This window comes from Mangifera indica, unplaced genomic scaffold (genome assembly GCF_011075055.1).
Source record: "Mangifera indica cultivar Alphonso unplaced genomic scaffold, CATAS_Mindica_2.1 Un_0030, whole genome shotgun sequence".
NCBI classification, from domain to species: Eukaryota; Viridiplantae; Streptophyta; class Magnoliopsida; order Sapindales; family Anacardiaceae; genus Mangifera; species Mangifera indica.
The window spans coordinates 109,854-134,224 of record NW_025401122.1 but is presented as its reverse complement, the minus strand read 5'-3'; the positions used below and the strand labels follow the sequence as shown (position 1 = coordinate 134,224).

The following is a 24,371-nucleotide window of genomic DNA, read 5'->3' as shown; positions in this document are numbered from 1 at the left end:
CCAATTTCTTAAAGCAATATGATTGTAGCTTGAGAAACACGATATCACCAATTTCAATGAGGGTTTCTCTCTTCTTTAAGATGTCTTGCCTTTTCATTCGCTCATTTGCATAGTTGAGTTGCTTTTTTAATTGAATCAAGACACCATCTCTTTATTGGAGGAGGGCATCAACCTCATCAATCTAAATTGATTCAGATCAAATACACTCAACCATATGTATTAGACAGAACAACTATTTCATGTCTTAACTATGTCAAAACAACAAGTCTAGCATTCTTTTAGTGATCAAGGGATAATTTCATCAATTTATCAAATATACAAATATTATACCATTAACATTACTTAAAACCCTAGAGTACAAATAAATTACATTTTTTCACCAACTTTAAAATTTATTACTTTGACCCTTATCTATAATTAAAAAAAATAAAAACACAAACCCTAATCCAACCAATCCTAAATCTGTAATCACATTGATTATAATTAAAATTAAAGTTGAAACTACATCGGAATCACATTAAAAATGGTGTGTTTTGTCAAAATATCATAATTCTGATGTAATTCTATAAAAATACACCATATCAAATGCAATTTTGGTTGGATTTGCACCATTCTAATATAATTTTAGTTGAAATCAAAATGACATATTTAATACAATTTTAATTAGAATTAAATTGGAGTAATACGATTATGATTGAATTATACTATTTTAATATAATTTCAACCCTTTCATCATTGGCTAGCTTCGACATAGTCTGTCCTATTGATTCGCTTGCATAGCAAGATCTATGACATGACCCTTAATCATGTCTTCGCAAATAACGAATTGTACTAAAGTGGCTTATGTCTTGTGGATCATACCAAAAATGGGATTTAGGCTAGGCTGTGGGCCTGCGGCCCTTGCCATCTCCAGTGGAAAATAGTCTTTTTCTGTTATCCTTAATTAACTAGGCCGAAAGACTTATTCCCACCCAAGGTTTAGTCTATTTCCAATTTCATACCCATGGATTTTCAAAAACCCAAATACCTACTTATCATCCAATTTTCGATCAATGACCTATGCCTAATCTCTCTCCCTCCAAGTGATCTCTCACTCGGCCCTATCATACGTCAAAAAAGGAAAGCCAGTCAAATGAATGTTCATCCAAAACGAAGAAGAGGAATCGTCCATCGATGCTTCATTTTTGACTGATGACTCACCCATCTTCATCGGTGCTTCATGAAGATGGGTTGGCATTCTGGTTGTCTTCTCGTCAACTCTTCGTTGTTGTTGAGTGATAATGACGAACGAAAAACGAAATTCGACTAATGAGATTAAGTGGATTTAGCTGATTTCACCAGATCATCTCTCGTTTGAAGACAAGAGGGACAGAAAGGTCATTGGGAAAGAAGGTCGTTAGTAGAGAAGGCATTTGACGAGGAGAAGCTAGCCAAAAAATGTATGAAAAAAAATCCTAGGGGAAAAAAGTCACTTTCAAAATTAAAAAATTTAGACAAGGTTAAAGTTGTTAATTTTTAAAATTTGGAGGAAAAATTAAAAAAAATTATATATTTTTTAATATTATTATTAAAATGGGTTATATTTTTGAAATTTTGTTGGTGAAAGTTTAGAATTTGACTAAGGGTAATTAATTAAAATAAACAAAATTTTAAATGTTTATACGTTTTTAGGTTATCCTAGACAAGTTTTATCAAAATAAACAAATTATATTTTTTTTACCCTTTTTACCCTTATGTTAAAAAATCAAGTAAAAATATTTTTTCTGAGAATGTGTGTCGGTTTATAGTGGTTAAGATGGTGGCTAGAGATTTTACAGTGAAACCCTAAATATGTCGAATTATGTATATGGATGTTTTTGAATGTTTCGAATGCTTAAAATGATGTAGTTTCGATGTTAATAGATGTCTGGAAGTGTAGTCGTTGAGAGACAAAAGCGCGCAAATTTACAGTGCCGCGCAAACTATGCAAATCGCGCAAACATTGTTCACACCGCGTAAACACTGTTTACACTACGCAAACACTGTTCAAACTACGTAAACCGCTTGCAAAATCCTGTTCACAAACTATGATATCTACTTTTTCGGATTGTGAACAGTATTTGCGTAATGTGAAGTGTTTGCGTGGTGTGAACAGTGTTTACGCAACACTGTAAATTTGTGCAGTTTGCGCGGCACTGTAAATTTGCGCACTTTTGTCTCTCAACGACTACACTTCCAGACATCTATTAACATCGAAACTACATCATTTTAAGCATTCGAAACATTCAAAAACATCCATATACATAATTCGACATATTTAGGGTTTCACTGTAAAATCTCTAGCCACCATCTTAACCACTATAAACCGACACACATTCTCAGAAAAAATATTTTTACTTGATTTTTTAACATAAGGGTAAAAAGGGTAAAAAAAATATAATTTGTTTATTTTGATAAAACTTGTCTAGGATAACCTAAAAACGTATAAACATTTAAAATTTTGTTTATTTTAATTAATTTTCCTTTCACTAAACATTGGAGTAAGACAAAAAGTCAACAGTAGTGAAAGCGTAAATCCAATGCGATCAAAAAAGCCAGCAATCATAGTAAATCACGTAGATGAATATTCGGCGTCGATCTTTGAAAAAGCCGTTAAATCATGATCGTCCATATCACTAACCGCCGTGTAGAAATCAATATATAAAGCCTGCGTCTTCAATTAATCTTCTCTCATCTGAAAGTCCCCTTCTCTCTGTTTCTGCAGAGCTATTCGATCTTCTTGGTTCGTTCTTCCAAGAACACGGCTTCGTCCTTCTCCGGAAATCTTCATCACCGTAAGATTCAACTTCAACATCCATCTGGTTCTGCGTTTATCATTTGCGCTCAAGGTTCGCTAATATAAAGATCCGTACTTTTTCTAATTCTTGCACGTATTATTTCAGCTGTGAGTTGATTCTTCTACGTTCTTTATTATTGAGAATAATATATAGGAAGATCGTGCGCTAAGGGATTATGTCTCTGAGATTGACGTCATGTTTCACGGACGAAGAGATCAAGACTCTTCCTTTTTTACCAAGACGTCACAGAATGTTCTTTCTTTGCGCTTCATACGTGCAAGGTATTATCTCTCTCTGTCTCTCTCGCTTTTTTTTTTTTTTAAAACTCTTCCTATCATATAATGCTAAACAATTTATTTAACGAATTAGTAGTTTTCTTTTTGTTTGATTTCGGAGAATATTTACACTGATAAATCATGACACCAATCTTGTATGAAAAGATCAGGATGTTAAATCGTGATATTTTCCTCGAATATTCATTAAGCTTTTGAATTTATTCCTAGATCTTTTATCATCTCGATGCAGTCTTTTCGTAAGTTGCAAACTCTTTTTCTTTCTAAATAGTATTTAAGGTTTTTTTTTTTTTGGTGCATCCGAGAGTTTTTGGACATATTTTGGTTAAATTTTTGTTCCTTTAGGTTTTAGCTGCCTGGGGAGTCTACATGGAGGCAGTGGTTGATGGGTATTCTTCAAGTCAGTGGTGGCAGATAATCTGGTTGTGTAATCTATTGTAACCAGGACCGAAATGGGATATAATTGTGATGATAGATGAGTGAAATGTACTGGGATAAAGAAGCCCTTATGCAGGGGGTTTGAGCCCCGGTTTTGTCATCCGACCTTTGCCATGACAGGTGCGCTTGCATGGCAGGTCACACAAATCTTAATAAAATTTCTCTTTTGGTGGTTTTGAGGGGAGTTCGCACGGGATAGTCCGGGTTCTCCCCTCTGTGTGTGGTGCGTCTGCTCTCCTTTTCATTGCTTCTATCTCTTTTCATTAAATCTGCTACGATCGTCCTAATGCACCCCTGTGCATGTGCTTGGATTCATGAACTTGTTACTATCTACCCCCATGCACCATATCGGTTGGATTCATAAACCTGATACTATTTCCGGATGCACTTGAGTGTTGGATTCGTAACCATCTCAGCTGGATAAGGCCTTAAATCCATTCCATAATCAGATCTTGTTGCACTAACGCATTCTGCACTTCTACTTGAAAGATCTGGAGGTAAATTTCTGCCAAATTTTAACCTTTATATAGAGTACTTTGTCCAACTATGGAAAAAAATGGGCATACGGCATATATTAGATCCTATTTTAACGTTTTTATCTGTATTTGTTGGCCTTTTGATTAGCATGAGGTTTTCTTAACAACTATCCCCCACTACAGTTATGTATGCCAAGACATTCATATTCACACAATATTCTCCAACAAATTGATCATCTCAAATATTGGTCAACACTAAATTAAACCTAATAGATAAGCTTTTGTGCTTTATAGAACTGCTTGTTACAAACTAATCTTCACGGAAAACGCCCGATTTGGTATTATCTCAGCTCATTTAAATTTGGATTCATTGTGTGAATGTTGCACCATTGTGATTGTAGTTTATGGTTCTTGATTACATGTGGTCTACCCATGAAAATGTAGCTTGTAACATTGTAAGCATTCTGCTCTTAAGTCATTGGTTACTTTTATGGGATATAAATCAACTATATTGCGGCTTCATATTATTGGTTGAATTTCCGTTGGAGCTTGATAGGTACCTGAATATGGTGGCTAGCAAACCTCCAATTCCGATGGCTTCCAGAGGCTCAATGAACTCCCCTCAGCTGGTCCCAGGTTTTAGCATTCTGCTCTTGGTTACTTTTTTGGGATATAAATCAACTATATTGCGGCTTCATATTATTGGCTGAATTTCCGTTGGAGCTTGATAGGTACCTGAATATGGTGGCTAGCAAACCTCCAATTCTGATGGCTTCCAGAGGCTCAATGAACTACCATTAGTTGGTCCCTTTCTAGGTCGAGTTTACGATCAAACCAGCCCACAGCAAACTACAGCAGCAACTCACAAACAAACAGAAAGGAAAATGAGTAAAACAGCGGCAATTGGTTCAGCCTTGATACTCGAAGAACTTCACAATTTATGAACACAAGGAATATTGACGCAAAAGAAGAAAACAACATCATATTGCATTCAAAGAGCTTTAGAAATAATAGCCGTTACAGTAGCCATCAGAGTATGTAATTGTAACTGAAAATGGAAACAACTGAAGGAAAAGGAAAAATAGCTAAGCTGGGTGTAATATAAAATATTGATTCAATAAAATGATTTCTTTCTTCATTACTCTCTCTGCCCACTAACACTTCCTTTATATACTGATTATTCTTTTGAGAGGGAGGATTAACACACATACGGCATATGCATCATGGTTGGAACACTGTTCTTTTGAGAGGGAGCATTATTCTTTTCCTTAAACTATGTCCAAGTTGCGCACATTACCACAATATTGTAACTGAAATTTTTTTTCGTACGGCTAATTGAGTGCTTAAGAGAGTAGATACATATATTATTTTTCTTCTTCTCTGCTAAAGGTAGAAGAAAGAATATTTGTAGAATCCAGATTCTCTTTTGGAAACGAGAAATTAAATTATGTTGGTCTAGTGATTTAGAGAATTGATTGGTTGTTAACATCAAAACTGAATTTTTTATTACAATCACTGGACTTCAGTTTAAAGTTGATCGGAATACCAAACACAGTTCCTCAAATTACAAAAATAATTTAAATAAGTATTTGATTTATTAAATGAATAAATAAAATCATATTTTATTTATAAATTAAAAAAATGGAAATAAGATTAATTGTTATCATACCAAATGTTGTAAGCTTCCACCTTATAACTAGCGTCTCACTTTCACCCTGATCACAGGTTTTTCAGAACCCGCATTGTGTTTAACACCAATTTCGTAGAAATCCACTTCAGAGCTATTTTTGCGCTTAACACCCTCATGCATTTTACTTTCAATTGATTCAGCTCCTAGATTTCTGGGGATGTCTCCTTGCATTCTCCTCTTAGACCTGCGATGATAAATTTTGGTGATTGGGCCTCCATCAATACCCCCCAAGACTCTCACCTCGTCCTCAAGGTGAAAATGGGAGAAGTGCTCATTAATATCCTCTTAATCCTCCTGTGAAATTTCAAATTCAGGTAGTAGGCTCCATTTAATTAGAATCTCTAAGTGACCAGTCTTAGAGAATCTGGTACCCAACAAAATTTTTGGTTACAAATTCAAATCATTAGATAGACAATTAGGGAGAGGTTGAGGCTGGACCGTAGTGTCAAACGCCTTTTTTAATTGAGAGACATGAAAAACAAGATGAATCTTACTATTAGGAGGCAAGGTAAGGCAAGACAATAAGCAATCGAATTGATTTTCTTTGTGATATCATAGGACATAAAAACGCTGGCTAAATATTTTGTTAGGTCTTTTGGCCAATTTCTTAAAGAGGCATGGATGTAGTTTGAGTAACACCATATCACCAATTTCAATGTGGGTTTCTCTCCTCTTTAAGTTGGCTTGCCTTTTTATTCGCTCATTTGCACAATTGAGTTGCTTTTTTAATTTGATCAAGATAACATCTCTCTATTATAGGAGGGCATTGACTTCATCAATTTAAAATAACTTGGATCAAATACACTCAACCATATGTACTAGAGAGAACAACTATTTCACATCTTAATTATGTCAAAACAACAAGTCTAGCATTCTTTTAACGATCAAGGGGTAATTTCAAGGGGTAATTTCTTCCATTTATTAAATATACAAATATTGTACCATTAATATTACTTACAACCCTAAAGTACAAATAAATTACATTTTTTTCACCAACTTTAAAATTTATTAAAAAAATAAATACACAAACCTTAGTCCAACCAATCCCAAATCTGTAATCACACTGATTATAATTAAAATTAAGGTTGAAACTACATTAGAATCGCATCATGTTGATGCGATTTTGGTTGGATTTGCACCATTCTAGTATGATTCTAGTTGAAATCACAAAGGCATATCTAATGCAATTTTAATTAGAATTAAATTGGAGGAACATGATTTTGGTTGAATCGTACTATTTTAATGCAATTTCATCATTAGCTAGCTTCGACACGGTTCATCCTATTGATTTGCTTGCATAGTAAGACCTATGACATGACCTTGAGTCGTGTCTTCGCAAATAATGAAGTATATTGAAATGGCTTATGCCTTGTGGACTATACCAAAAATGGGATTTAGACTAAGTCGTGGGCTTGTGGCCCTTACCATGTCTAGTGGAAAATAGTATTTTCCCGTTATCCTAAATTAACTAGGCCAAAAGACTTATTCCCACCTATGGTTTAGTCCATTTGCAAATTCAAACCTATAAAGTTTCAAAAACCCAAATACCCATCTATCATCCAACTTCGATTAAAATTTTCAGTTATATCTAAAGATAAAACTATCATTTTAATAATAATTTTAAAATAAATAAAATTATATCTTAATTTGCCCTTTAGATTTTTAAAATTAACAACTTCACCATTACCTAAAAAGTTTGAAAAGTTTCATTTCCCTCTACTAGAGTTTACTTTTCTTTCTCTCATTTTACGACCATCTTCTTTGTCTCCTGTCAATAACCCATGCCTAGTCTCTCTTCCTCTAGGTAGGGTTAGACTCGAGCCGAGCCAGCTCGAGCTCGAGCTCGGCTCGGTTCGGTTCGAGCCCGAAACGAGCCGGGCTCTGCTCGGCTTGATCTAGCTTGAGCCAAGCTCGAGCTGGCTCGAGTTGGCTCGGTAGATTTTTTTTAAAAATTTTTTATACAAAACAACGTCGTTTTAATCAATATATATTAAAAACGATGTCGTTTTGATAATGAAAAACAAGCCGAACCGAGCTGAGCCGAGCCGAGCCGAACCGAGCCTAGCCAAGCCGAACCGAAAATGAGCCGAACTCGAGTCGAGCTCGAGCTGAACTCGAGCCGCCCATATATAAACCGAGCCAAGCTCGAGCTGGCTGCGAGCCGAGCTGAGCTCGGCTCGAATCCAACCCTACCTCTAGGTGATGTCTCACTCGACCCTATCATACGTCGAAAATGGAAAGTTAATTAATCAAACGTTTGTCCAAAACAAAGAAGAGGAATCATCCATCAGCACTTCGTTTTCAACTGACGATTCACTCATCTTCATCAGTGCTTCATGAAGATAGGTTAGCATTCTAGTTGTCTTCTTGTCAGCTCTTTGTTGTTGTTGACTGATGATGACGAATGGAAAACCTTTGACGAATGAAATTAAGTGGATTTAGCTGATTCCATCAGGTCTTCTGTTGTTGGAAAAGAAGACGAATGAAGAGGTCATTGGGAAAAAAGGTCGTTAGTAGAGCAGGCATTCGACGAGGAGAAGCTAGCCAAAAGATGTATGAAAAATCTTAGGGGAAAAAAATTACTTTTCAAAACTGAAAAAGTTTAAACATAGATAAAGTTCTTAATTTTTAAAATCTGAAAAGAAAATAAGATAAATTATATTTTTTTTTAATAAATAAAAGTTTGATACTATGTGAATATTGTTATGCATTTAATACACAAATATAAAATGATTAAAGAAGAATTGAGAAGGAGAGAAAACAACTGAGAGAATAATTTTATATCAGATCCGGATGAAGAGAAGAAGAAGAAGAGTCTGTTTTCGAAGTGAGGAGAGGGGGGGTTATTTATACAAATATTGGCCACCCCTTCTGACAAGCATATGTTATTTTCAAATTAAAATTTCTAAGGCCATTAATGTTTTAACATTGCTTTGGCCAATTTTTCTTCTCACATAGCCATTTTATTCTCCTGCGTCAGCCTTTCCAGTTTCTTCTCCTGCGTCAGCCTCTCCATTTTCTTCTTGCAACAATAAATGTTTTCCTACCACTTTTCTTGACTTGCTTTGGTGGAAAGCCACCTATATTTGTACATACCAAGAAAGCTCATGCCTAACTTCAGGAGGCATTTTCTTTTCTCCTAAAGATGGGAAAGTTGTCTCATCAAAGTGACAATCTGTAAATCGTGCAGTAAAAAGATCACCTGTTAATGGTTCCAAGTACCTAATAATGGATAGTGAATTATATCCAACATATATTCCTAAGTGATGTTGGGGTCCCATTTTTGTGCGTTAAGGAGACGCAATAGGGACATATACAGCACAACCAAATATTCTCAAATGAGATACATCAGGTTGGTAACCAAGGACCAATTGTAGGGGAGAATATTGATGATAAGAAGAAGGTCGTAAGCGAATTAACGTTGTAGCATGTAATATAGCATGTCCCCACATAGAAGTAGGTAATTGACTTTTTAATAATAAAGTACGTGCAATTACCTGGAGTCGTTTGATAAGAGACTCAGCTAATCCATTCTGTGTGTGGACATGCGGGACTGGATGTTCAACCTCAATCCCCATAGACATGCAATAATCATCAAATGTTTTGGATGTAAATTCACCAGCATTATCTAGCCGTATTGACTTAATCGAATAATCTGCGAAATGTGCCTTTAATTTGATAATTTGTGCTAACAGTTTAGCAAATGCAACATTTCGAGTAGGCAATAAACAAACATGAGACCATCTTGCAGATGTATCAATTAAAACCATAAAATAATGAAATGACCCACTTAATGGATGAATGGGTCCACATATATCTCCTTGAATCCTTTGCAGGAATGATGGGGATTCACCTCCAATTTTGGAGAGAGATGGTCTTATTACTAATTTGCCTTGAAAACAGGCGGTGCAGAATTGTTCACTGGACAATAAAATTTTATGATTTTGTAATGTATGTCCATGTAAATTTTCAATAATCCTACGCATCATTGTAGATCCTGGGTGGCCTAAACGATCATGCCAAAGTATAAATGCTTTTGGATCAACGAACTTCTGGTTTGATATTGTGTAGGTTTCAATTGCCTTTATGATTGTATAATACAATCCAGATGATAAAGCAGACAATTTTTCTAGTATAAGCCTTCTTCCGGAGGCATTACTAGTTATACAAATGAATTCTACACCATTTTCACTCATGGTTTCAATATGATAACCATTATTTCTTATATCTTTAAAACTGAGTAGATTTCTTCTGGATCTACTTGAATGTAATGCATCATTGATGTTTAATTTGGTCTCATTGTTTAACATAATTGTAGCTCTTCCGGAGCCTTCAATCAGATTGATTGATCCTGATATAGTATTTACTTTAGCCTCTATTGGTGATAAAGTTAAGAAAAATTTCTTTTCTTTTAATATAGTGTGGGTGGTTGCACTATCGACCAAACACAGGTTTCCATCACCAGCTTTTGAAGTTAACGCTTCAAGTTTGGAGTCCATTTCCTTCATTTTAAAATTTACATTAGTTATTACAAAATTTGAAAGAAAGAAACATATAATAATAATTACACACTATAATATACATATTTTTCTAGTTTTGAAGAAATTCTGAAAGATCAAAGTTTGCCAAATCAACAAGGTCTGGATTCTCAACACAATTTGATTCGATCTTCTGGTCTACATTTTTAATAGATGCTTGATATAAATCTACCAGATGTCTTGGCGTATGACAGGTACGTGACCAATGACCTTTAGAACCACATCTATAACATTTATTTTCATGGTTCTGTGGTTTATTCTGCATCATTTTCCCTTTATCCTGTTTTGCTTCATCTCTGGTCCTTTGAAAGTGGAAAGATTTTCTATTATGACCACCTCTGGATCGAAACTTATTTCGTCTAGGATCTCGTCTACGCCCACGATTACTACTAGTAGTTGCGTTCACTTCAGGGAATGGTGCAGTACCAGTGGGGCGAGTCTGATGGTTTTTTAATAATAATTCATTATTTTGTTCAGCCACCAGTAAACAGGATATCAGTTCAGAATATTTTTTAAAACTTTTTTCCCTATATTGCTGTTGCAGGAGCATATTTGAGGGATGAAATGTGGAGAATGTTTTTTCTAACATATTTTCTTCAGTTATTTTTTCTCCACATAGTCTCATTCGGGAGACAATTCTGAACATAACAGAGTTATATTCACTTACAGATTTAAAATCTTGTAAGCGTAAATGAGTCTATTCATATTGGGCCATTGGTAATGTAATTGATTTATGATGATCAAATCTTTCTTTCAGATTTCTCCATAATTCTAGTAGATCCATAATATCCACGTATTCTGCTCGTAGCCCTTCGTGGATATGATGACGAAGGAAAATAGTAGTTTTAGATTTATCCTGCTGGGATACATTATTTCCTTCATTTAATGTTTCTCCAAGGTTCATTGATTGTAGATGGAGAACTGTGTCCAATGCCCATTCAGAATAATTTTCTCCATCCAATCGAAGGGCAACATATTGAAGTTTGATAAGATTTGTCATTTTCACCAACTGCAGGTTGATGAAAGAAATAACAGTTAGTGATATAATAAAGAGAAATTATGTGTGAACTTCAGGTTCTTATTTATCATATATTCACAAAACTTCTGGTTTTATGATTTATATTCATAATTTTATATTATGTAAAACTTACATAATATTTTATATTTCTATTTCATTATTTTCATCACTTATGCAATCTTCAGGTTGCAAGTGAGATATAGCTATAATAAATATTTTAGTGAAATATAGGGCTTCTGGCCTATATATATTTTCTCATGATTTTATAATCTTTAGGTTACAAATCATATACCGTAATCATATTTAGGACTTCAGGTCCATGTTTATAATTTTTATAACTTCAGGTTATAAATGATGTTCAGAACTTCGGGTCCAAATTTATAATATTTTGCAAACTTCGGATTGCAAATAGGGTATCATTATAATAGAAAATTAAACAGAAACATAACAGAAATTAAAAGTTAATTAGGACATCATTATGATATCCGTATTTATAATATATAAGCAGCATAACAACATAATGAAATAAATATAATATACCTGAACAGATGGTGCTGATAACGTGTTATGAATTTAATACACAAATATAAAATGATTAAAGAAGAATTGAGAAGGAGAGAAAACAACTGAGAGAATAATTTTATATCAGATCCGGATGAAGAGAAGAAGAAGAAGAGTCTGTTTTCGAAGTGAGGAGAGGGGGGGTTATTTATACAAATATTGGCCACCCCTTCTGACAAGCATATGTTATTTTCAAATTAAAATTTCTAAGGCCATTAATGTTTTAACATTGCTTTGGCCAATTTTTCTTCTCACATAGCCATTTTATTCTCCTGCGTCAGCCTTTCCAGTTTCTTCTCCTGCGTCAGCCTCTCCATTTTCTTCTTGCAACAATAAATGTTTTCCCACCACTTTTCTTGACTTGCTTTGGTGGAAAGCCACCTATATTTGTAACAAATATTTAGATTTTTAAAATTTTGCTGTGTAATTTAGAGATTGACTAGACCTTAGATTGGAAAGTCTTTTGGCCAGTTAACTATTAGGGAAATTGAAATTTTTAGCATTTTTTTATTCCGTGTATACAAAATTGCCACCTATCCTAAAACTTTCACAAATATCCACAACAGTATTCACTTTCCCCAAAATACCCCTTTTTAATCTTTCATGCATAAATTCTCTCTCCTCTTCTCTGCAACTTTTTTTTCTCTTCTTCCTCTTCTTCCAAAGTTATAAAGAAATCACTCTCTCTTCTCCCTCATCTTCAAAAACAAAAACAGGAAGGAAACAACCAAATTCTTCAAATTAAGAATTCTTCAAAGTAAGGATTTTTAAAAAAAAAAAGGGAAAAAAAAGAGCAACCTACAAGATAAAAAATGACCATCGAGGAAATGACCATGTAAGATGATCATGTAACAGTATTTAACTGGAAAAAGAAAAAAAAATTGCTATTTAAGGATTTAAGTGAAACAAAAAAAACTGGGCATTTAACTTAAAAAATAAAAAGGTTGGCGTGAAAGTTGTTGTGTAACGCCAACCCTTAATATATGTATATAATATTAAATAATATTATTATATTAATATAATATATTATATACTATAATATTATAATATATTATAATTTATATAATTAAATTATAATATTTTATAATATAATATTACATATATAATATAAAATATATTATATATAATATATATAATTATTACAGGGGTTGGCGATGCCGCCAACCCCTGGTAATATATATTATATATATAATAATAATATTATATTAAAATATTATAATTATATATTAATATAATATTATTATATTAATATAATATATAAAATATTATAATTTATATAATTAATTTTTAATATTATTATAATATTTTATAATATAATATTATATAATATATATAATATATTTTATAATATTATATATTTTATAATTATATATTATTATAATATATTACATATTTTATATAATAAAATTTATATTTTATAAAATATATGTAAAAGCAGTCTGGGTTGGCGATAAGGAAAATTGGCCTGTAACATTAATGTAGGGTGGGACCACCTTTTATAAAGCAAAACATGATTTATATATATATATAATTATTTAATTTTATATATATATATAATTATATTATATACTATAATATTATCATATAATAATATATTAATATAATATATAATATATTATAATTTAAATAATATTATTATAATATAATATTACATATATAATATAATATATATAAAATATATTATATATAATTATTACCAGGGGTTGGCGGCATCGCCAACCCTTGGCGTCGCCAACCCCTGATTATATATATTATATATATAATATATAATATTATATTATAATATAATTTTATATTTTATAAAATATATGTAAAAGGAGTTTGGGTTGACGATAAGGGAAAATTTGCCTATAGCATTAATGTAGGGTGGGCCCACCATTTATAAAGCAAAGCATGATTTATATTATATATATAATTATTTAATTCTATATATATATATAATTATATTATATATTAATATATGATATATTATATTATATTTTAATTAGAATATTATAATTATATATTATTATAATTATTATTTTATTATAATAGTATATTAATATTAAAATATATTATTATATATTATTATAATATTAAAGATATTCTAGTATTAATAATTATATATTATAATATATAATATTATATTAATATATTTTTTTGCCAGGGTTGGCGGAATCGCCAACCCTTGGCGTACGCCAAAGGTTGGCGATTCCGCCAACCCATGACTTTTATATATATAATTAAATAATTATATATATATAATTATATTATATATTAATATATAATATATTATATTTAATATATATATTATATTATAGATAATGTAATATATTATATATAATATATTATATTATCTTATTTATATTATATTTTTAATTAAAATATTATAATTATTTTATTATAATTATTTTATATATTAATATATAATAAATTTTCTTTAATATATGTATAAGGGTTGGAGTTGCCAACGCCAACCCTTATATGTATATATTATTATTATATTAATATTATATTATAATTATAATATATAATAATAAATAATATTATTATTTAATTTTATATATAATATAATATATATATATAATAAGTTATTATATATTATATATAATGTGAAGAATTCTTATTATTATATAATATTATATAATAATATATATTATTATATTTTTAATTGGAATATTAAATTATATTTTAGTATAATTAAATGATTGATGCTCCTGAAGTGACCCATGCAGAGAATCTCTGTAATATGAGGAAGGAATCCCAGCAGCATGAAACTAAAATATTAGTATTAATGGTAGGAAGAAGACATGTGATTGAATAATAAAACCTGTGATAATCCATTATAAAAGATTCAAAATGGATATAAGGGAGGGAGAGACGAATATTGCTAAATTTATTAAGAGAATAAACACCTGCTGCAAAAAATTCATAGCAAAGTCATCCACGTCCAGGTTAGTGTTGACTTAACCTTGTATGTTATTTGTTTTCTTTATAAATAGCTGAAAATTAAATAATTATGGTGTTTTCATGTTCATGTAAAATTTAATTTTATTATGATTTCATGTTGTTAGATTGTTTAATGTTATTATTTCATGTTGTTTCTATTGTTTAAAGTTGTTATTATTGTTTAATGTTGTTGTGATAGTTATAAAAAACCAAAATACAGCTGAAAAAAAATTCCAATTTAATGATGAACAGGTTGGCGGAATTCCGCCAACCTGTTCATCCCCACTTAATTTATTTAATTTTTCCCTGTTTTCGTCTATTGCACGTAATTTCTTTACTTTTTATGCTTGTTTTTTCCTGTCTTCTTTTATTGCATGATGTGTTGTTTTCCTTGTATTGACAGAGAGTTAGAAAATATATTACAAAATTGCCACCAAATATGCCCCACTGAATTTATTTAATTTTTCCTGTTTTCTTCTATTGTAAGCAATTTCTTTATTTTTTATGCTTGTTTTTTCCTGTTTTCTTCTATTGCATGATGTGTTGTTTTCCTTGTATTGACACGGAGTTAGATAATATATTACGAAATTGCCACTGTCTATTTTTTCATGTTTTGCCTTGATACATTTTTGTGCATCAGTTGATGATATGATAGTTAAATATGTATATATGAAGTTTGATGCCATTAGTACTGCATTTGGGGCTTAATTTGAAAAAATGGAAGCATAGTGTAATTTAGAGTTTTTATGTTTTTTAGGTTTATTTTTAGTTAGGATGGAAAAAGCTACATTTAAGATTCGATATAGAGGCCAATGGGTTGAAGGTGATGATAATGTCACAAGATATGTTGGTGGGAATGAGAGAGGGATTTGTATTGACTCAAATGTTGATTTTGATGGATTCATTGGAAAAATCAGCTCTCGTCTAAGACTCGATCAAAGACAGTCAATTGTGCGTGTATTTACAGTAGGTGATATAGGTCCAATGGAGATTATAGACGATGATGATGTGGAGTTTTTTATGGTTGTAGCAAGAAGTTCACAAGGTTACACAAAACTTTTTGTTACCGAGAGTCAAATTGACGGAAGGGTCAATCAACAAGGCGAAGATGTTCATGATGAAGAACGGTCAAATCAACCGACAGATGAGTGGGCACATCCACAAAGTTTTCAAGAGTTTGGAGGGAATTATGGTGTTGATGATGATAATGACGAGAACATGGATGAGGATTATGATGTAGCAGGTAATGAAGAGGAAGGGGAGGAGGAGGAGGAGGAGGATGATGATGATGAAGATGAAGAATTCTCGAGGTTTGGTGACGACATATACGGTGTTCCGAGCCAAGACGCTGGCAGAAGTCAAAGTCATCCTTGCTACAATGAGGCTGAATGTAGCACAAGACGTCATGGCTTTATGAATATTGGAGCATATTCAAGTAACATCCATAATCCAAATCCATTTGAATGGGTTCCTGAGCCTGCTATTGATGTTGAGAATACAGGTATTACTAACCGGCAACACAAAGGGGCAATCATTTGCAAATAATGGGTTTTTATAACTCCAAGGCTGAATTGAGAGCACTATTTCGAACGTATGCCTTGGAGACAGGAATTCAGTGGAAGGTTGGTCACTCCGATAACATACGGTACGAGCTTGAGTGCGTACACCCACAATGTAAATGGTGGGCACGAGCGACGAGAGAGCAAGACGGAGACTATTGGGTCTTACGACGTATGGATGAGACCCACACTTGTCCGCGAGATCAAATATTGCCACATCACAGACAAGCAGGTGCCGAATCGTTAGGTAACATACTTAAGTCCATGTTCGTGGTTGATCGTATTTATCGACCAAAGGAAATTATTTCAGACATAGCAGATAGGTATCGGATTGACATATCGTACACGCAAGCATGGCGTGCCAAAACATATGCAATAAATGCATTACGAGGATCTCTAGAAGAGTCTTTCGGTATATTACGTGAGTACTGTCATAATTTAGAGCTTAAGAACCCAGGAACTATGACACGTATTGATGTCGATCTGCAAAATAGGTTCAAGTTTTTTTTCATGTGTATGGGGTGTTCTATACGAGGGTTCCAACAATTCTGTCGTCCGGTGATATGCATTGATGCTTCACACTTAAAAGGAAAGTATCTTGGGTCTTTTTTCATTGTTGTTGCCAAGGACGGTAATAATCAAATTTACCCACTTGCATTCGGTATTGGGCACAAAGAGGGACTAGATACATGGACGTCGTTTTTGACATACCTTCGCATGTGCATTGGTGATTTGCCGGATTTGGCTATTATTTCTGATCGTCATCATTCAATAATTGCGGCGGTCGCGAACGTAATGCCTCACGCTCGTCATGGGTTTTGTAATTTCCATATCAAGGGTAACATGCGTTCGCAGTTCAAAAATACTAAACATATTGAAGGACTATTTTGGAGAGCTGCTAAGGCATATCGTCTCACGGACTTTCAAGCCGCTATAAATAGAATTGCTAGAGTAAATCCCGCTGTAGCAACCTATTTGACCGACATTGGGTATGACAGATGAGCACGTGCATTGATGTTGTCCGGTGATATGCATTGATGCTTCACACTTAAAAGGAAAGTATCTTGGGTCTTTTTTCATTGTTGTTGCCAAGGACGGTAATAATCAAATTTACCCACTTGCATTCGGTATTGGGCACAAAGAGGGACTAGATACATGGACGTCGTTTTTGACATACCTTCGCATGTGCATTGGTGATTTGCCGGATTTGGCTATTATTTCTGATCGTCATCATTCAATAATTGCGGCGGTCGCGAACGTAATGCCTCACGCTCGTCATGGGTTTTGTAATTTCCATATCAAGGGTAACATGCGTTCGCAGTTCAAAAATACTAAACATATTGAAGGACTATTTTGGAGAGCTGCTAAGGCATATCGTCTCACGGACTTTCAAGCCGCTATAAATAGAATTGCTAGAGTAAATCCCGCTGTAGCAACCTATTTGACCGACATTGGGTATGACAGATGCGCACGTGCACACTTTGGAGGATGGCGGTACAATATTATGACGACCAATATTGCTGAGTCCTTCAATGCTTTAACACGGACTGCTCGCGCTTTGCCTATCACTATATTGGTAGAGTTTCTTCGAAGCACGCTACAACATTGGTTTTTCAATAGGCGAAACATGGCTAGTGCGTATGACTCAAATTTATTATGATGTTTCCGTTTTTTCACCCCATTTATTTTAGTTGTTTTTTTGCAGGTGAGAGATCTCACCCGTTAACACCATGGGCTGAGGACAAGCTTGCTCGGCATGTGTTCAAATATGCCAACATGATTGTTAAACCAATCAACATGCAACAATACAAAGTTCATGACTCACGCCAATAAGTTTTCATCGTGAATCTTCTATATCGAACGTGTGATTGTGGAAAATTTCAACGATCCCAGATTCCATGTGCACACACTGTTGCTATCGCAAGGTATAATAACCTATCAGACTGTGTAGGCTGGGTCAGTACATACTACTCTACTGAATATTTACGTAGGGTATACGAGGAAGATATTAATCCACTAGGGGATCAATCAACTTGGGCACCATCAAATTTGCCTGTGATTTTTCCTCCAGTGATAGAGCAACGAAGGTCCGGTCGCCCTTCCAGTCATGCAAGAAGACCTTCACAAGGAGAAGAAGTTCGCCAACAATACTATAATCGATGTCACCAACCTGGTCATACTCGTTTGAGATGTCCGAGTCCAGCACCAGTGCTGTGGTTAGCTCATCCCGCACACCCAATAACACACGAACTCGAGGTCGTCGTACTGATGGTGCAACCCATACGGTCGACTAGGTCGACTAGGTTACCATGTTAGATCTTCTATTGGGTTTTGTACATGTATACGATGGCAATGGACTTTAATATATTGCATGTTTAATTTAATGTAATTTATCTATTACGGTCTATACAATTTTTAATGTCTTGCATTTTATTATCGTTTTTGTTAGCCTATCATTTTTTATTATTGGTGTGATAATCTGTTTATATATATATAATTATGAAAGACCATCATGGGTTTGTTTCCTTTATAACAATCAAATATATTTATTTATAAAATAACAATTTATTGGATTTGCTTTTATATAACAATCATTGCGAGAAAGGATACTATAATGAAATGAAATTTCTGTAAATGTAAAATATATTTTGATATAATTAAATATTATATCATTTTCTTTTGATATTCCTATTCTCATTCTCTACTCTCTACATGTAATAAGAGATAAAGGATATAAACTAAAGATTAAAAAAAATATATTATGATATAATTAAATATTATTTTATAAGTAATTTAAAATATATTATTACTAGAAAAAAAATGAAAACACTTGCACACATATATATCCAATAAAGCAAAAATATTCTACGGAATTTAGTTGAATTACTGAGGGAACTGGAGTGAATTATTGATGCAAATAATTCAGCTATGTCAGGAATGAATTTAGTCGATATCCATGGGGAACACTGACATGGAATAAAACATTCGACTCGATACGGAAAGGTATACATAAGAAATATCAATATTGTGTTGACCATTACCCGTCGTACACAAGTCCGCTCCCACTTCTCAGTTACAGTATTTTGGGATACCCGATTGCTTTTCAAGTAAGTATAATATAATAGATAAAGTTTACATACTTAATGTCTATTATCAATACTAATAATTTTTGTTGTACATTGTGTAGTATTGGATTTATGAGACGATTCAGAATCTATCGCCTTATATCCGTATGGAAGCAAATGATCGAATCCCTCGTATCCTAAAATGGAAAACAATTGTACTACCTTCATGGGATGACATATTGATACTTTGGGACACTTCTCCGGTATGTTGCTCATTTATATTTTATTATTCTGTTTTGTATTTCAATAATCATGAAAAATTTCTTTCATGTTGTAGGAGGAGATTACAACTGCATTACATCCGACCGAGATTGAGCGTTACTCTGAGTGGTATATTCGAGCATTGGAGTTTATGGGAGAACACGCACCATTTATGCATTCAGATGATGATGATGCCACCTAGTCGAACCCTCTTGCTGCCTTTCAGACAGTCCCTACAGGGTCTTCTACGTCTTCAACTGCTTCCAGGCGAAGACCGTCATCACGAGGTGTCAGACCCATGGTTCCTAGGACGTCTCCTATTGCACGTACATCCCCTCCACAGGTGTCATCCTCCTGAGGGTCATATAGGGCCACACCTAATGTACCTGCTTCCCCACCACGAAGGTCCACTTCACGCGCCTCACATTCTCGTGAGCATCCGGTACACGAGCCTGCAAGACACTCGGTCCATGGGACGTCATACAGTGGTGTTTCATACGACCGTCTTCAACAAATATTAATGGAACATGAAAGAGGCATCAACTCTCAGATGCAACAACAATTGGACCAACACGGTGCAATGATGCGCGCGGAGTGGGAGCGACAATCGGCATCGTTTCATGAGGATATGCAGTCGTATTGGCAACAACAAGCATCGACGTTTCGGGGGGAGATGCAAGACCAATGGCAACAACAACAATCGACGTTTCGGGGGGAGTTGCAGGACTAATGGCAACAACAACAATCGACGTTTCGGGGGGAATGGCAGGACCTATGGCAACAACAAGCATCGATGTTTCGGGAGGAGTTACAAGAGCAATGGCAACAACAAACATCGATGTTTCGAGGGGAGTTACAGGACCAATGGCAACAACAAGCATCGATGTTTCGGGGGGAGATGCAAGACCAATGGCAACAACAATCGACGATGCTTCAAGGGGAGATGCAGGAAAAAATGCAATCATTAAATAATCGAATTACAGGACTTGAGGGTTCTTATGTTCAAGCATCTGAATCAGTACAGGTTATTATCCACCATACTTAATTTTATTTTTCAATTAGTTTTATTATTTAATTTCTTTTTTCAATTGCTTAATTATAAAGTTATGATAAACATTTTTTTTTTTTACTTTTTTCTAGTTAGACGAATCATCTGACGAGGAAGTCCAATAACAAATTCAGGACCAACCAACAACTGCTCAGAAGCCGACAACAACTAAAAAAGTGTCAGCTTTCGATCGTGTACTGCGAAAAGGGAAACAGTTGGTTAGTCCATTCACAAATCCAATAAAGGAAAAAAAAAACAAACAACCAGTAATTAAGGGTATTGATTTTGACCCCAAGTTGGCTGGGTGCTATTCAGAGTTCACAATATGGTATGATCAAGCCTCTGATAATGACAGTCGACGCCTCTTCCTCGGGGGACCAGCCGGAACGACCGCCCGTATGCCCAAACCATGGTGGACCCAAATTGTAACACTAGGGCAATGGTTGGAAAACACGGTATGTACCCTTCCTTTGTATTTGTTTCTATTACTTATCATGTTCAAAGTATGATGTGATTAATCCCTGAACACAGTATATTGAAGCTTTTATGGGTATACTTCGTAAATCTTATACGGACGGTAACTGGACTACTGTTTCCACCCAATTTGTTGCACTTCTCCCTCAGTGTTACAGTGAGTTTAAACAATTGGGTGCAAATATGGAGTGGCCTACGTTTTTTCTAGATCAAATCAATGGAATCTCGCTTCGGACAAAAGAATTCTTTCGCCCATGGAGTAGTGTTGACAAGGTGGTATACAATTGTAAGTTGTTTACGGTAAGATTGATTATTGATACTTATTTCATCTTCATTGGTCGACAGGTATTCTTTCCGATCAACTTCGACAACCAACATTGGGTGTGTGGCGTATTGGATATAAATGAATGGAGGATGTATATATACGACTCTGCCCAATATACGGAAAGCATAGAGAGAGTGAAGAAGTTATTGATGCCATTTAGGACACTAACACACCTAATGAAGGCGAGTAACTTCTATATATCAAAGGGAATTCCATCACCAGATCCTCTACCGACATTACAATATAAATGTGTTCGTGATGTCCCAAAACAGGATGTTGGAAGTGGAGACTGTGGCATTTTTTTACTCATGTTTATGGAATACCTTGCCCGAGATCACCCATTTAAGTTTACATCAGCACATTCCAAGAGGTTAAGAAAGCGCGTGGCTACAACCATATTCCAAGGAAGGGCCCTCAGTAAGTATTAACTGTTTATGAGTTTATTTGTATGTCAGCAAAGTTTACTAAATTGATTGTCTTTATTCAATTCAATTGGAATGTGACAATGCAGGTTTCGAGGATTTCTAAACAGGCATGGATGGACGGGCATGCATACGAATTGGATGTCATTTTATTATTGCTTGAAAGATTTATTTTATTATTGATTGAAAGGTGTATTTTATTATTTTTTGAATGATGTCATTTTTATTGTTTGTATAGTGTATTTGACACATTGTTTTATTGAAACACGGTATGGGCTACATTGAAAAATAATAAATCAAATTGTTTTATTAATTTTACTATTCTTCTTATATAAAAATATTAATTAACTGCCAAAATCCTAATAATTTTTTTTGTCAATTTGATTTTAGGTCAATTTTGATCCACCTTTAAAAACAATCCTCTTTAGCTATTATATTGGCAGCGTTTCAATAATATTTAACATATTGATAATAGTATAAGTACAAATATAAATAATATTAATAATATATTTTATAATAATAATATATAATATAATATATTATATTATAATAATATATATAATATATTTTATGTATAATATAATATAATATATATATTAATATTATTAATAATATATATTATAATATAATATATATAATATTTTATATTATAATATGTTATATATTATAATATTATATATATATAAATAATATATATATATATTAATATTACAGGGGTTGGCGGCATCGCCACCAAGGGTTGGCGACGCCGCCAACCTTTGGTAATTATATATTATATATTATATATAATATATAATATTAATATATATTAATAATATAATATTATTTATTATGATATTATATAATATATATATAATATTATATAAATATTATATATTATAATATATTAAATATAATATATTATATATTAATATATAATATAATTATATATATATAATTATTTAATTATATATATAAAAGTCATGGGTTGGCGGAATCACCAACCTTTGGCGTACGCCAAGGGTTGGCGATTCCGCCAACCCTGGCAAAAAAATATATTAATATAATATTATATATATTATATTAATATATATAATATTATATATTATAATATATAATTATTAATACTAGAATATCTTTAATATTATAATAATATATTTTAATATTAATATACTATTATAATAAAATAATAATTATAATAATATATAATTATAATATTCTAATTATAATATAATATAATATATCATATATTAATATATAATATAATTATATATATATATATATATAATTAAATAATTATATATATAATATAAATCATGCTTTGCTTTATAAAAGGTGGGCCCATCCTACATTAATGCTACAGGCCAATTTCCCCTTATCGCCAACCCAGACTCTTTTTACATATATTTTATAAAATATAATATTATATTATAATATAATATTATATATTATATATATAATATATATAATCAGGGGTTGGCGATGCCGCCAACCCCTGGTAATAATTATATATAATATATTTTATATATATTATATTATATATGTAATATTATATTATAATATTATTATTTAAATTATAATATATTATATATTATATTATTATATGATAATATTATAGTATATAATATATTATAATATATAATTATATAATATAATTATAATATTCTAATTAAAATATAATATAATATATTATATATTAATATATAATATAATTATATATATAATTAAATAATTATATATATATAAAAATCATGTTTTGTTTTATAAAAGGTGGGTCTACCCTACATTAATGCTACAGCCCAATTTCCCTTATCGTCAACCCAGACTGTTTTTACATATATTTTATAAAATATAAAATTATATTATAATGTAATATTTATAATTATATAAATTTTATTATATAAAATATGTAATATATTATAATAATATATAATTATAAAATATTATATATTATATATAATATAATATATTTTATATATTATATAATATTATATTATAAAATATTATAATAATATTAAAAATTAATTATATAAATTATAATATTTTATATATTATATTAATATAATAATATTATATTAATATATAATTATAATATTTTAATATAATAATATTATTATATATATAATATATATTACCAGGGGTTGGCGGCCGCCAACCCCTGTAATAATTATATATATTATATATAATATATTTTATATTATATATGTAATATTATATTATAAAATATTATAATTTAATTATATAAATTATAATATATTATAATATTATAGTATATAATATATTATATTAATATAATAATATTATTTAATATTATATACATATATTAAGGGTTGGCGTTACACAGCAACTTTCACACCAACCTTTTTTTTTTTTAAGTTAAATGCCCAGATTTTTTGGTTTCACTTAAATCCTTAAATAGCAATTTTTTTTCTTTTTCCAGTTAAATACTGTTACATGATCATCTTACATGCTCATTTCCT

The 24,371-nt window shown here is 32.1% G+C and overlaps 2 protein-coding genes and 1 long non-coding RNA gene across 4 annotated transcripts; all 3 read left to right on the top strand.

The window, feature by feature from the left end:
• Nucleotides 1-2,729: 2,729 nt before the first annotated feature.
• Nucleotides 2,730-5,161, top strand: LOC123206264. Of its 2 annotated transcripts, XR_006499962.1 has the most exons (4): nt 2,730-2,867; nt 2,970-3,097; nt 3,455-4,044; nt 4,580-5,161. It is a non-coding gene; the product is annotated as an uncharacterized LOC123206264 (long non-coding RNA). The 2 variants fall into 2 exon arrangements; XR_006499961.1 differs by having other exon boundaries at nt 3,455-5,161.
• A 10,815-nt stretch (nt 5,162-15,976) lies between these two features.
• Nucleotides 15,977-17,319, top strand: LOC123206267 (protein FAR1-RELATED SEQUENCE 5-like). The gene is made up of 2 exons (XM_044623429.1): nt 15,977-16,259; nt 16,367-17,319. Exons 1-2 carry the CDS (start codon nt 15,977-15,979, stop codon nt 17,317-17,319), a joined length of 1,236 nt encoding a protein of 411 aa, XP_044479364.1.
• Nucleotides 17,320-21,278: 3,959 nt separating this feature from the next.
• On the top strand, nt 21,279-22,077 carry LOC123206255 (ubiquitin-like-specific protease 1). Its single transcript, XM_044623409.1, has 3 exons — nt 21,279-21,438; nt 21,511-21,907; nt 22,002-22,077. Exons 1-3 carry the CDS (start codon nt 21,349-21,351, stop codon nt 22,016-22,018), a joined length of 504 nt encoding a protein of 167 aa, XP_044479344.1. The 5' UTR covers nt 21,279-21,348; the 3' UTR covers nt 22,019-22,077.
• The last annotated feature ends 2,294 nt before the right edge of the window (nt 22,078-24,371 follow it).